Genomic DNA, 16,585 nt, shown 5'->3' on the forward strand with positions numbered 1-16,585 from the left:
ACCAGGAAAGAGAAGAACAAAGCAATGGATGAAAGAAAATGCCAAATGTCATGAGCATCATAGAACTCTAGCAGTACACAGTCCTTATTTCCTTCTCTGGATTTGGAAGGAGTCAGCTATAACAAAAATGTATAACAAATTAGGTTCATCTAGTTGTGAATGAACACCAACAAATAATCACAGTCGGACCTTGAACAGTGCAAAATATTTTCATGTGATAATAATGAAATTTACAAATGCACTGAAATTGATTAAATGTATATAGAATAGTTAAGGGAAAATTTCGAATAAATATATGTGAATTATAATCTAAGAAAATATATCTTCTTACCTGCCAGGAAGTCAGATTAGAGAAGAAGAAATAGAGAGCAACAGCCCACACTACAACGGCCCCCAAAATGATGAACATGACCAGAGAATGGATTTTTTCACCATACCTCAACTGTGAAGGAATATAATTATGTACATTTAGATGTATGTATTGAACATCATAACAGATAAAAGCATAATTTTGAAAGTGCCACAGAACATACCTTCATTATGATGTAGAATGTACAATAGATCATAAGGTTTCCTATAAAGATCCCCAACAGGTAAGTAGCAAAGTCTGAGGAATGGTACACAGCTCCATATACTGCACTGCAAGGCAAAAATTAAAGGATTAACAAGACTAGTGTATTTTATTTACTACATAGTAACAGTCACCAGATTATTAAATAGATAATATATATTTATGCAAGAATACTTACATTAGCCAGTTGATTAAATTTCCAACCACAAGTAGAAGCATTCTGTCCTAGAGAAAATAGAAGGTCAAACCTTTATTGTTTATATGATGTGGCATAACATATTTCTACCTGCATACAGGCATATAAAAAATATAGAATACTAGACTTTGACCCGTGCATGCACGAGTTGACATTGCATATGGTATCGGGGATGTACAAAATAGATACATCGAAATACTAAATATTGTTAACATTTGCATAACCAAACTTCAAGCCTACAATAATGCTATTAATTTCACTACACTCTGCTGAGTTGGAAAAATCTAACTGTGTCTCGGGAAAGGCCATTACCACAGTTGAAATGCCTCCCATATACCCGTAATGTAGCAGAAAATTGCAGAATCACTCCAAAACAATTTTGGAGAAAATTAATAAAGTTGCATTGAAAATATAGTAAATGCACTGTGTTAGAGTTATCTCCCGTATTTTCTTAGATGAACAGAAAAATTTTCAATGGAAATTAACATGCATTTGTTTTATCGTTTCCAAGTTTATCCATGCAAATGTGATATTGTGGAAACATAAAATAAAGAGCCTCCCGTGATTTAGTGTGAATGTAATGCGCATGCGCAAGACTGTAAAATCCAAAAAAATTCAGATGATTTTTTTTGAGGAATTTTCGTTGATTATTAATTAACAAAGCTTGATTGAGAAAAAAACAAAACAAATTGGTAATCTTCAAGTACCAATGATATTTAAAATATATAGAACAAAAGAATATAAATAAATGTACCTTTCAATTATTTGGCTCAATATTCATGCAATGATGACAACCAGTGAACCTATTTACTTACTGGATACATTGGTCTCCTACACCTACACATGTCATATCTTACAGCAACACATATTCTTCTACATATTCCTCTATCTACAAAAACAATGCAGGAAACTCAATTGCATGCTTAAGCATAATACATCTACATCTACACGTAACTCATATACAGGTAGAAACAATGAAAACTTGTGTTCTGATGACAAGTATTGTACCTATACTCCATCTTCCCATGAAGTATATGTGGACACTCAGAATTAAGTAGAAAAACATGTAGACACAGGCAAAGAAGATCCAGAAAACATTGGTCCCATAAATCTGCAATTAAAAATCATATGCAATCAGAAGAGAGAACAAAGATAATTTGAGGAAATACATATTTTTACATGGCAACATTTTGTGACATCCAGTTTGAAACAAAGCAGTCTTTGAGACTTACTTTAGTAGAAATTAAGAAGTCACAAAATGTGTCATTCATTGTGTATTATTACCATAATATACACATCAGGTACCTCTTTTCAAAACAAGCATATGGCAAGATGATCAATTTTACCAAAATTCAGTTAACGTAAAATTCCCAAAACATTTCTTAAAACATTTTCCATTTTAAAATAGGGGTAGGAGAGTTTATACTGCAAAGGCTTTAAGGAGAGGAAATCTGGAAGGGTTAGTGTATATTAAAGCTTAGTTTAAACTTTATTTCATTTTGAATTGTACATCAATATAAACAATAAATAATGCAAACAGGATTCGGAAACAAGTTGTTACAACTTATATTAATCCGTTTCCTTAAATTGACTTTCAACTATTAAAAACGATAGTTGCCCTTGCTGAATGGCAAGTATATTAGGAACAACAAATGAAAAAAAGATGGAATTGATGGAAAAAAAATGAAAAGGGAAAAATATAATAGAAAATATACAGAGAGAGATATCATAACTTGAATTAACATTAAAAGTGACCGAGTAATAAACAGTCGTACGATGCAAAAATAACAAAATCGACAATACGGTAGCAAGTGGAATTAAGTTACAAATCGTTTAGTAGCAGAAATAAAATGATGTACATGTTTGAAAATGTTTGTATTATAGGAATAGTTTCTGTCTGGGTCTCCAAATAACAGAATGTTTAAAGTGACCGGTCTTAATGGGTCAATGAATTTTTTCCTTGCATCAGTGTATAGAGGACATTCTAATAAAAAGTGTAGTGTTGTTTCAATTTGTCCACAGGCACAATTAGGATTATCTATTATATGTTTTTTGGATAAATGCGAATTAAGTATACTACAATTGAGTCTAAGTCGTGTGTGTAAGATCTGTTCTGTGCGCTTACCAAATAGAAAGTGTCTTGGGGTTTTACAACAGTTTGAGTTAAGCACACGTTTCAAATTGGATACTGAAGGATTTTCTTGGACACTTATCGGAAGATCGTTCCAAAGCTTTGTAGTGGACGGTAGAAAAGATTGTGAATAGTGGTTTGTATTAGATTTTCGTTGAGTAATGCAGTGCGATCTTCTTGTGGGATAATGATGTGTTTCACTGATTCTTAAGGGGATTAGAGAAGATAGATAATCTGGAGCACTTCTATGGACCATGGTGTGGAATTTGATTAGTTTATGTTTTTGTCTACGATTGTGTAGAGTGTCCCATCCAACCTCTCGATACAGATCATTTAAACTTACGAGTTTTGTCGCACCTGAGACTATGCGAGCTGCCTCAATATTGATTTTTTCGAGTTTATCGGCTAAATCGTTTGAGATATTGTCCCAGACAACATCTGCGTATTCAATGACTGGTCTTACAAATGAAATGTAAAGTTTTTCTAAGGATTTTCTATCTAATAAAAATTTGAGTCGTCGTAGAATGTGTAACCTAGACGATGCCTTCGCCACGACAATATTAACGTGATATGACCATTGTCCGTTGTCGGAAAAATGTAATCCTAAGTGTTTATGATGTGACACTTCACTTATCTTTTGCCCATTCAAGTACAAGTCTGGATGTAGAGTTCGGTTTCGTTTGGTACTAATTGTTATGCTTTCAGTTTTCTGAGGATTAAAGGTAACTAACCATTGATTAGACCATTTGTGGATTTTGTCAAGGTCGCTATTTAATGTCTTACTTGCGATGACCGGGTTATCGACAATAATGTATAAGGTGGTGTCATCCGCAAATAATTTGATAGAGGATCTTATGTCAAGCACTATATCGTTTATATATACAAAGCTTGAAGATAGACTTGTAGGTGACAGAGATACGCACCACTCCAATGACTGCAATGAATATAACACAGGCCATTAGAAGATAGGAGGTGTGTGCTTTGGCGCTGATGTCTGGATGCCTGGTCTGGTAGATCTTTAACATACACAAACAGGCAATGATGTACATGAAAGACGTATCTACAAAAGACAGTAAAAAAATGTTCAGTGTTCATTTATACAGTAACATGTCAAATTATCACAACACTTCCATAAAGGTGTTCAAATCACGTTTAAGAAGGGTTTAAGAATATAAAACCTTGCTATGAAAATTTACATATAATTTCATTTCGAGATCCTCATTTCCGTAAAAATTTTTCGTAATGTAACAAATTAAAGAAAACAACTAATATACAGCATACCAAACTGAAAGTTTGAGTAATTTGGGCAGACATGATAGCAGGCACTCATGATGCCCTCCATGATCAGAGCCAGCCCCATAGCGAAGAAGAGTCCAAAGTGCTGGGGGATCCCCATCTCCTTCTTCATCATCTTCTCTCGTTGTACAGCCATGTTGTATATCAGCTGTCTACAAATCATTTCAAAAAATTAAAAGACATTGGACTGCAGGATCCATTCTCCATGAACAACAACACAGAAACACAGACTAATTAGAACTGTAAAGTAATGCATATCAGCATTATCTATACAAGTATTCGTGAAAATCCTTATGACTGCTCTTACCTTCTGTAGACCAGCAACAAGAACAGAATTCCGAGAGACACATATCCAATGTTGCTGAAGATGTTGTTGAACGAGCTGACGAGACCCCAGGGGTGAGCACAGTTGAAGTTGTAGTAGCAGATGTCCAAGTTTCCAGTTACATTCAATACCTATAATGAAAATCAACTTTTACATTCAAATGTGAAGAATTTTAACTACCAGTAGTTAATAGGTCATTCATTTTTTTTTTTATTTGTATGAGTTAACAGGATCAAATCAAAGATCCCAGGATATACTTTGTCTGCAAATGGTATCATAAATCACAACATAGCATTACAAATGTACTCCTATGTTGTAAATCGATGCTTTTCATGGCATACACTGAACAAGATTTTATTGAACGTACATCTTGAACATACCTTTACCAGCTAGTACCTACTAGTACATTTTACATTACATACCGGTATATATGTAGAGCACTTACTTTCTGATAAGTGAAGACTAGCTGCAGTACTGGCAGTCCATAAAATATCGATATTGCTAACAAGTTTCTGAAATCAAGAATTTAATTAATATACACATGAAAAATATATATATTGGTAGTCATATTTTCAGTTCTAACTATTCAGTTGTAATTATTGGACGTTTTCCTGTGAAGCAACAAAAGCACACAAAAAAACTTTACCATATATTTTATATATATTAAGTTACACAAAAGATCCAGTTGACTCACCTCCAGTAAATAGTGTAATTTCTCGCTTGTTTCTTGTATTTTTTTCTTGATAAGTCATACACAAAAAGTTCTGTCTGAAAATAAAAAAAAATACATGTATGTTACCACTTTATCTACATGAATCGCTAAGCCATACCTTAATTTAATTAATCAAAAATTCATCTAGGAGATAACTAATAAGTCATGAACTAGTTTAACTATTGGTCACCTGGGCTGCGTTCAAGATCGTAGCAGCTAGCCTAGCCGCTAGGTCGTAGATATCTAGGTCTATTAAATGGACCGCTAGGTTAGCCGCTAGGTCTCAGATTTGAAGATGAAAATATTCAACTAGAGACTTATTACATCGACATAATTTGTTTATTTCCAGAGGAAACATACATGTGAAAATTCACACGTAAATTAAAGGACGAACAAAATATCACTAAATATCACTATTTGTTACAAAGAGGTAAGTAAGGTGGCCATCTTGAATTTGATGCCTAGCATAAAATATTTCGGCTACTAATATCTACATAGCAGCGAGGCTAGCTTACCGGTCAACTATGAAGCCCTACATGTACATAGCAGCCCAGCTATATTCATTACAGGGCAAGGTCACCATCTGATCATTAAAGGGCAAGGTCACAGTTTGAAATCTCATTTTTCCATTTTTAATCTTCACACATTGCTTTACTAGGATTTATCTAATGATCCAAAATGTGAATGTCAGTTGTTGAGTTTGCAAGTAAGATACAGAGCTCACAATTCTTTGGTCAATAAACAAATTCATTATAATCAAAATACTTTCATCGGTTTAGAATTTTGAAATTTTATAATATTTGGCCAAAAATATGTTTTAAAATTTTTTGAAAAGATAAAAATTATAGAGGACCTAGTGGGATTTGAACTTATGACTTGCAGATTCCTTGTTAAAACCCTCTAATCGATTGTGCTATGCTGTTAGGTAATAATTTCCAGAAAGAAAAAATTATCAAAGTATATTTGATTTTATTGTTCATTTTGATAGGAAGTATGTTGATCACAATATGGATGTGTCCCATACCAAAAATAAATCAATGAATATAAAATTGTGCAAAAAATATCAGTAATGTATGCAAAAGGAGAAATTTTTCTTCTCACCTTTTTTGTAATTATGGTCTATTCATTTATGTACTACATGCATTACCACTATATATATATTACATATATAAGGATTAGGGTATAGATAATATATCTTTGGTTTTCTATTTGATGGTCAGTCAAATTTTCTACAGTACTGGTCAATTAGCAGTATAGGTAATGTCCCATAAATAAATGTACCCATTTGTCATACATTTGTGAAATTAGGTTAGCGCTGGTAGTTTAAAGTTGCGTGTTTTGTTTGCTGTGAAATAAAAATATAAAAAGAGACGACAAAAATAAGAGACATTTAAATAGGACTATCCATTTAAAAAATCATAGAATGGAGTATTGTTTTACAAAAAAGATCCTGTCTTATCTCTCTACAGCAGTTTAATTTTCCAAAATAATTGAAAGAAAGACACAAGGAACAGAAAATCAATAGCTGTAGCTATCTTAAAGGTCCTCATTCACAAAAGATATATTATTATGCAGAACCTTTGAAGTGATTTGCACAATTGCACTACACATCAAGATATTCTGTTCGGTTCTGATTTTTATTAATACGTGTCTAATTTAGTGCGCAATATATATATGACGAAAACATGGCTAGCACACAGCGCAAAAACTTGTCACGATCGATGTCAACTGGCCAAATCAACAAAGGTTATGCAACAGAAACAAGAGGGACCAAACAATCTGTGAAGAATGCTGTAAGTCCTACCAAAAAGAGAGACATTTCAGTGAAAGCCACCAGCAATTCTGTTGAAACGCAACTGAAGCAATTATACAGAGTGGTGATGGGAAAGGAATTAGCCAGCTCTTCATTGTTGACTTGTGCTAGGGAAACTCTGAAGACAGTGCAAGATTGTGTGGTACTGATGAAGTTGACTATCCCTGAATTCACTGATACCTTTTCTTTTACAAAGATTTTGGAAAATGTCCTTCAAGAATATGAAAAAATTAAAAATGAGCTACAAGAGAAAGAAGCTTATTTAGAGACAAGTAAATCTTTCTATACTGAAAAGTTAAAGGAAGCAAAAAATGAAGTCCAGATTAAAATTCTGGACTTGGAATCTAGCAAGCAGGACAATGAGGAACTCAGGAAAAGGATGTTGACTTTCCAAACAAAGATCACAGATTATGAGAGCAGGATGAGTCAAAACCAGCGAGATCTCAGAGCCTTGCAAGAAGAGAAACAGACTGTGAGTGAGGAAATGCAAAGATGTTTGAAAAACATTCAAAAACATGACGAAGAAAAAAAAGAACAAACTGAAAAGTTAACAATTCTGGAAAATGAGAATCAAAAATTGAAGGAGGAGCTCAAATCACTGAAAATCAGGATCCATAATAAAAATCTGAATCTGCCAGAAGAAAAAGGAAGATGTCATTGTAAAGTCCAAAGCTGGATCTTAACTCATCCACCAGAAGATACTGACAATGATCATGATGGGATTTCAAGACCATTGTCAGGAATCTCTGCAGGAGCCATTACATCCATCTCTCACGCAGCTACAGACTATTCACATAGACCTGTCAGTAGTCGAAGCGTTAGATTCAGTTGTGCAAACAGTGACACTTTGACAAACAATTCTCAACTAAGACCCAAAAGCTGTGGAAGTACTGGTACATATTTCAGTTGTGCTAACAGTGAGTCCACAATACTGACTGAAAACTCAAAACCAAGTGAAAAAAACATGCTCAGGAGACTCAGTAAAGATACTGATATCAGCTTTGCAAACAGTAATCTTTCAAAGAAAAAATAAAAACTTAAAAATCATTAATGTGCTCTCTCTCTCTCTCTCTCTCTCCTAACATTTTACTGGTATATCAATTTTGTTACTTTCAAATAATGGGCAGTTCCATCAATTCACAAAATCAAATGTTTGGTTAATATTAGTTTAATTTTTTCAGGTTAAATTATGAATCTTATTTAATATGTTTAACATACATTTTAAAATTATAAATGTTCTATTTTTTGTATGTCACTTATAATTCATATATTATGAATTTTTACAATTAAATTATATTTTTCAAATTTAAAACGACAACAAAACTTAAGACAAATAAATGTTTCATATTGTTTTCTGAACTGGGGGTCATTTTCTGAATTAATGCAACATGATCATTGAACTGACTTCTTCTCCATAGACACTTACAAAATAATTAATGACATTTTTCACTAGGTAATGTGTGATCCACCTTAAACCTGTTTATGAAGTACTGGGTATTAGGATGCACAGTGACTACAACATAAGAAAATACACACACCCCTTTTTTTTTGGGGGGGGGGGGTATAATGTAATACAATTAATCCTCTGATATTATGAGAAGAAAGTGATACATCTTGCCATTCTTGTATATCTTACCTAACAGCTTTTATCCCCAAGTTACATGTATTATATATCTATGGTTTATTTGGAATGACAGCAGCCATGTTTTTCACCAATCAAAATGAGATTCGCATCATTTGCAAAAGACATAAATCACATCATACTTAAAAGGTTTTGTAAAAATCAACCCAGCAGATCTGAAGAAGACACCTCTTTCTGAAAGGTTTACCATGATATCAAATTATGGCAAAAAGCAATCAGGGTCTTAAGGGCAAACTAAGCTATATTGTCATTTCTTAGTGTCATTCCATCTAAAAACCAAGAACCAAGTTTTTGTTTCTTAATATGTCTCTTTTATTCAGGAACAATTTTGCTTCATGCATGGTATCTAAATTTGTGAAATTAACCTTTTTGAGTTTGTTAACCGTTTCATTTCTATCCACTACCTCCAACAACTGTATAAGGCTAGGTACCCACCTTTGTCCTAAACACATCCTTTTCTTGATCAGCGTCTTTGAGGAAGTCGATATCGTCGGAGTCAATAGAACTGACTGAGTTTCCATCCATTCCCCTGGAAGCACTGCTGGCTCCTGTTGATGCATTATCTCTGATCATTGTGTTCAGCAAGTCATTCTGATCATCATCATTAGCTACAGGATAAAATCATTCCAATAAACTTATGGTGCAATCTTTGTAATATTATACATGTATTTTAAAACAATAAACAAAACAATACTGACATACAGGTACTTGATACATGTACTAAATCTAGTACAAGTTAACAGAATGAAATTTTGTATGAGGTTTTCATATCAGGAGAGCAGTTTTTAATGCCAAGAATATACTTGAAATAAATTTTAAATTATTAAATAAAATTAACAAACTATTAACGTTTATTGGACTGCTGAGAAAGATGCAAAATTAAAGCTGTAACTCGATCTAGACTAAATCAGAGATGGAATATTAAAATTATTTTGCTAAGAACATGACAGTACTTGATATACAAAAAATAAACTTAACATTTTCTTTTTGAGATGTACATTTATAGGAAACTAATTCAATTTTCTAAAAACCAGTGCCTTGTTTTCTTAGTCTATTATCTGTACCTTGTCGTTGGAATGAGCCATAGGACTGTGTTCTTGGGTTAGAGTGTAATGGTCTCACAGGACTATCCATATCATCTACAATGTCGGTCAAAATTTGGAATTACATGGGCACACAATATGCAAGTGAAGTATAATTTGAATGGCATACCCAGTACTGTAGTTCTTTCATGAAAAAAAATGGAACAAAATATTAATTAAGCCTTCTTTGTAAATTATAAAATGGCAAGTAACTCTATTAGTATAAAAATTATCACAAAAAAATATAAAATAACATAGAAGCTGAGCATGCAATGTGGCATTTCTGATTATAAGAGGTTTTTCATGTAAAAATGCACTAATTTAAAAGGTGCATGTCAATGTATAATTTCAATTATATTATACCTGAGATTTGGTCCAAGTTTGCTTCTGGAGGGTCTGGGATCATCCATATTCCTCGATGTTTTGAGCTGTAATGTATAATACTAAAGTTATATCAAAATTAAAAATTTTGAAATGCCCTACTGTACACCAACTATTATGTACTGGTAGATAATGTTAAGCAAATACAGGAAACAGTCAAAGACCAGTGAATGTGAATATTTCATTACTATTGCCTTACCATCCATGGTAAATCACTCCGATCAAGAAAGCTATTAAGTAAAATGATCCAAAAACAGCTACTGCAAACACCATTCCCCAATAGTACTTGTCACCTGTAAAATCAAATGCCAAGTGACACAGGTGTGATTCAACAGTAAAACTGCAAAAACATTTCAAAGACAGAATTAGGGAAGAGGGGTTGTCACATAGTGGTAGGTAACTATTCTGTACTTACTGCTAATGGTTGTCTTAATTTCTAGGGTTACAGTCTTTGATCGTGTGATTCCTGGCAAGGAAATGGTCTCAATTTCTGAGGAACATGTTTTGTCCAAAGGTTTCAGAACAAACACAACATAGAATGCTCCATTTGGATAATCTTCCCTCTAACAATGCAATCCAAAACAAATCTTATCATATTTTCAATCAAACTAGAAAACTGACCAGTCAGGAAGGGCCCTGCTATGACAATTAATATAGAGAAGTGAAAAAAACTTTGAATTCCATCCTCTTTATATTAACAATGATGAAAAATAAATGCCCGGCATAAGATGTAAAGAACTGCAATATATGGGATCTCATGATTTTCATCCAACAATTAAAGTGTTAAACTGAGGGGTAAAAATATAAAGGTGCAGCTCATGGAATGAGAGTTTAACTTGATTACATTTAAAAAAAAATATGAAAATTATAAGTAACAACTGTATTTTTAAAATTTCAAGATAATTCCTGAATGTCCAAAAACTCTAAATAGTAACCTTGTATCTGCATAAAACAGGGATAACCTCATGTCTTATAAAAAAACTAAATTAAATGTGTATTTAAAAAATATTTAAACAGGTGTTTTATAAAATGCCAGCCTTCAGTGGTATCACCCATGGTTGACCTCAACTTCAAAACAAACATCAAAGACAAAGGTCTTCATTAATCTTCATACGACAGAGAGAGATAAGCCTCTAAATTTTCTGCAGCAGGCAAGGTAATTAATCCCAGGGGGTTAATTGTTCTGCTCTCTCATCCTTTTCTTCTAAATTTACAATAAGATTTTTTTTTTCAGAAATGAGAGAATGGGGTTATTATATCTGATTACCTGTTAAAATTAACAGCATTAAGGCAGAAAAAAATAAAATAAATAATAAAAAAATAAAATAGTGAAAAAGGATATCTTAATATATATCTTGATTTTAGAATAAAATAAAATTTTAACCAAAATAAAGTATGAATATTATATTTTAAATCCATATTTCAAAGAATGTACACAATACTACACATCATTCAAAATTGACCTTAACTTCAAAACAAAGTTCATTTGCAGACACAGGCAGTGCAGTAATTAATCTCAATGTGACAGATAAAGATAAAGCTTAGGATTTTCTTCCTGTGGAAGGTTAATTAAGCCCAAAGGCAGCCTTCCAAGTATACAATATGGTAACATTCTCAGCAGTTATCTCTCTTTGCCCATTCATTCTTAAGCAAAGTTAAGGAATCTACCCCACCACCTCAGCTCCAAACCAGACAACATAGAGAACCAAACTTAGCATCAAAATATGTATTTCTGCCTACTGAACTACCATACCAAATTTGAACTTGATTGGGCAACCATAAAAAAAGTTATTAGAAAAAAACAGAAAATTTGTGGACAGAAGAGTGACAGACGGACAGACAGATGGACGGACAGACAGTGATTACTATAGGACACCCGCAAATCCTTGCGGGGGCCCTAATAATTATAAGTATCATTTCTTCTTAACTATTTGACAATTTTAACTTCTCATGCAAATGACTTTTAAGAAACACGTTACATGTAATATAAATACTGGTAGGTAACTACCCGCGGTATTGAAATGTTTGATAATTTTGAATCTGTCTATTCAACAATTTCAACTAGTATACCTGTATCTGTATAGCAGCCTGTTTGGTCATAGTTTGGTACTTTCCTTCAAACTCCACATCAACATTCATATCATACACCGGGCACTGAAAAGTTTAAAATCATCAGTCAAACAACAGGGAACGACAATGAACATTCAGACTAGAACATTCAGACAACAGAACTGTATTGATTATTTGAGTCAATGACCAATGGCTATCATGATTGACTGAGAGATTAATTAATAGGTGACACATAAGCTATTAATTAGAATATGTACTTTTTTTATCACAGACTTTTGGATGTTCTTGCAAAATTTTCTTGCTCATGAATAATAGTTGGTTTCAACACCAATTGACAATTGCATCATTTAGGCAATATTTTCCTAATTACCATACTCAATATTTTTGGGGGATCAATATCACATGGACTTTCAACTTTCAATTATTATTTCATTCATGAAAAAGTCCACAAGTCAATATGAATAAAGAGAGGTACCGGTACATATATACAGTATATGTATTATCTACAATGCCAGAATACTGGACTTCAGTCAGGAAATAGGGAAGTTTTTTTTCTTTCTCACAGTAAAATCAGTATTCCTGTCACATGGTAAATACAAAAGAGTAAATTGGCAATTTAGTCATAGATGTACGTTACCTGTATTGTTTGTATGGACATTACAGCACACTTTTCATCCTCCGATGAGGCATGGACCAATACAGAGTCTACGCCCGCTGGGAAGGTGTACATGTAAAACTGTGGCTCAGAGGGAGTGAAAGATATCTCTCTTGGAATTCCGGTACTGATAAATCAAAACCAGAAGTAAAACTTGTACTAGATGCTCAATGTAGAAACCATCATAAAAATCATATTTTAATAAAAAACTTCTTCACATATAGATTCTAAGAATTCCAGTGCATGTTGTTCATATTTTAGTTATTAAACACAATTATTCTAGTAGTACTTTTTAGTATAACAAAAAGTTAAACATAAAATAATTTGCAACAATAATATATTAATCATATAAAATACCTGATTTGAAAATTTTCCATTTTTGCTGCTTTGAGTGTAAAATTAAGAGGTTCCTTGTTGAATGTTGACACATCTACGAAGAAGCTCTGTTCTGCTGGTATCTCTGGTCGATGACTTGCATCAAGGGGACATAAATTACGACTGATTGTCTCATATGGTGTTGAAGTATTACTACAAGTAATTTCAATGGCCTGTTAATCTTCCATAGAGATCACATTGTATTGTATTCACAAAATTTCTTAGAAAATTGATATTATTATACTTCAATTTCTTTTCTACAACATACTTTACTTATGTTTATTAACATACATAATAATAAATAATATGTGTCTTTTGGCTTTTCAGGGTAGTTAAACTCAACCTCTAAAATATTATGTTTAATTATTCTAATGGCTGGTGTTTCATTTTATGAAACAATCTCCTTGACGTCCTTTTTTAAGAATGTAAAACATCTAAAAAATCTTCTATTCACAATATCTTCACTGTTTGAATTACATTTTACATGTACGTAAGTATGTGAACAATTTTTATTGTGTATACGGTACCTATATTCAAGAAACAATGGCATTGTCCATGACAGAGTTCTTTGCTGCTGTCGTATCACCACAATCACAGGGAAGGACCTGGCATCCCGTTTCGGGTCTGCATGTAGTTCTGTTGTGATTCTGACAGCCGTAGTCTGTTAAAAACACGGAAAGTCAGAACTGCTGAGTATCAAACAAAAGTCAATCTAAGAACAATTTGTAATTTTTTCTCCATCATATTAATATCATAGACAGGTGCAGTTTTGTTCAAATACTTTCTCCTCTTTTATTCAAATATTTTCTCATCTTGGCGTATTTTTTTTAAATCATCTCCACCCAGAAAGATTATTTGTATGTTTTAGGGTATAAACCCCCCCCCCCCATACAAAACATTAGCAATATACTTTCTTTCAATTCAATAAAGAAAATACAATTGAAAATTTTAACTATAAATGATTTTTTTCAGAGATGCTTGACTTTCTGATAAAATCATTTAGAAATTGATCCAACATACAAGTGACTGACATCAATGACATATATGTCCTGGAGCAATCAAAGGATAATTTTTTTAAACCAATAGAGAAGTGCTTTTTAATCAAAACTTTAATTAAATTTTACTTCATAATTCAAATACACCCAAAACTAGAGTGGACTTTGACAATATATGATAAATATATCTCTTGACTTAAAATTATTTGTTTCCTTCCTTTTTCTAAGGGAGTAGAAAGTTAAAGTTTTGGAACATATATTGCCTTTGATATGACACACACAAAAAGAATAATCCTAATGTACAACACCATCAGCAAAGGCCCTATAAATGTTTGCAGTAATTTTCCATTCAACATGTCACAAAATACGAATTAAAGAGCAAAACTACATTCTGAGTCCCTTAGGGTCTAACAAGATGAAAAGCACAAGAAATATAATATTTCCTGGTAATTTTGTAAATGAAAAGTCTAAACTTCACAGGTGTTCAAACTTATAAAGAAAGAAAAAACACTATTACTTCTAGTGCATATTTGGGCACTGATAACATCAAATTCTACTCAATGAGCACCGAGACAGAAGAATCAAACTCCCAACAAAAAGATTCACTATACTCATCTCTCCAAGAGGTGTGTCCTCTTACTCATAGTTACAAGCTTTACTGGTGTCTCAAGCATAGTTATTTTATCTATCTAGATTTTTATTAGTTTTAAATTTAAAGGCCTTTAGCTTCGCATGAGCTCTCGCATACGTTGCACGATGTCTCACATTCATTGCATGCAATTTTAAATTAGTGGTCGCATCAAATATCCTCAAAATAGTGGACATGCACACTATTCAGACACCACCATTTGAAAACATCAAATTCTAGTCAATGAGGATTCAAACTCCCAACAAAAAGATTCACTATATATATACTCATCTCTCCGAGAGGTGTGTCCTAACTCATAGTTACAAGTTTTACTGGTGTCTCAAGCATAGTTATTTTATCTATCTAGATTTTTATTAGTTTTAAATCTAGAGGCATTTAGCTTCAAATGAGCTCTCGCATACGTTGCACAATGTCTCATGTACATTCATAGCATGCAATATAATGGTCGCATTAAGTATCCTCAAAATAGTGGACATGCACACTATTCAGACACCACCAAATGTGATTCAAATTATCGCAATGCAACGCACAAACATTAATACAAATGTCTTACAACATTTTTTGTGTACTCGCAAAAGTGTTGTACGAAATTTTAATGGACATAATTAACTGACCTAAAAAATTGAAATTATGGTATACCCTGAATCAGCTAACCCTCGACTAATATCAGCCCTTAAGCCTCTGGCTGATTATGGTATCTCAGGCAGAAACAGGGTGTACTATGGAAAAGGGGATCCAATGTATTAAATTATTCTCTATAAACATCTGGAAAAAGCTCAATAAATTATTACAAATTTCAAAAATATTCTTCTCCTGATTAAAGGCATGAAAGATCAGATACATGTTTATGTTTGTTCCTGCAAAACGTTTACAACAAAGATTTACCTTATTCTTCATTTCTCTGTACGTAAATTTATAAATGGCCTCATTTGTTGTGTTAATGATGGCAGAGTAAGTTTTGTTGAAATCAGCATTGATGACATCTGTGACAGCATCATTCGAACTCGCTGCCGGTAATATTCCAATCAAGGTAAATAAACTTAAAACAGAATACATTACAAATGCAGACCGCATTGTTTCTCCTAGATGCAGGCACTAGAAGATCAAACGGTCGGTGTCAGTGTCACATGTTGTAAAACGTTCTCCGGAAAACGATTATTTCGATCTCGTGAGGTGAAAAAAGAAAAGGTAGAGAAAATATATGCCAAACCATTTAGGTGCGATTTCTTATTACTTCATTACTTGTTAGGGGTAAATTGTTTGATGTTGCATTTTTCGGTTTTTGTATGCTGAGCATTCGGCTAACTATATATAATAATAAACCTTTCAAACATCTGTGTAACTTCGATGTAAACAAATCAAATACTCGTCCTTTTCCGTAACCGATTTTTTTATCTTACTTACGGAAATGGCCGAGTAGACAAGGTACCCCCCTAGATTTTTCACAAAAATAAAAAATCTAATATATGCCTCGGATATATACGACGAGGAATAGGGCCACTTTTATAAAACAGATTTTTATCTCGTTATAACAAGAAAAGATACGCGTTTATTATCTCGTTATTACGAGAGAAGATCTCGTAATAACGAGAAAAAAATCTCGTAATTACGAGTAAATTTTCTCGTTATTACGAGAAAGGATCTCGTAATTACGAGAAAATATCTTGTTATTACGCCTTAATTATCTCGATA

General features: G+C 32.9%; 1 protein-coding gene across 1 annotated transcript; it reads right to left on the reverse strand.

The window, feature by feature from the left end:
• Nucleotides 1-2: 2 nt before the first annotated feature.
• LOC128168586 (SID1 transmembrane family member 1-like) lies at nt 3-16,227 on the reverse strand (the record flags this gene model as incomplete). The annotated part of the gene is given in 21 exon segments (XM_052834759.1): nt 3-116; nt 332-442; nt 534-639; nt 750-796; nt 1,583-1,656; nt 1,776-1,878; nt 3,822-3,958; nt 4,180-4,346; nt 4,502-4,650; nt 4,965-5,031; nt 5,214-5,287; nt 9,122-9,294; nt 9,751-9,825; nt 10,132-10,196; nt 10,349-10,442; nt 10,565-10,712; nt 12,220-12,303; nt 12,857-13,001; nt 13,232-13,402; nt 13,777-13,910; nt 15,779-16,227. Coding segments are annotated over 21 exon segments (2,427 nt in total), but the record flags the coding sequence as incomplete, so codon positions are not given.
• Nucleotides 16,228-16,585: the final 358 nt, after the last annotated feature.

Source organism: Crassostrea angulata, unplaced genomic scaffold (assembly GCF_025612915.1).
Source record: "Crassostrea angulata isolate pt1a10 unplaced genomic scaffold, ASM2561291v2 HiC_scaffold_16, whole genome shotgun sequence".
Classification (NCBI taxonomy): domain Eukaryota; kingdom Metazoa; phylum Mollusca; class Bivalvia; order Ostreida; family Ostreidae; genus Magallana; species Magallana angulata.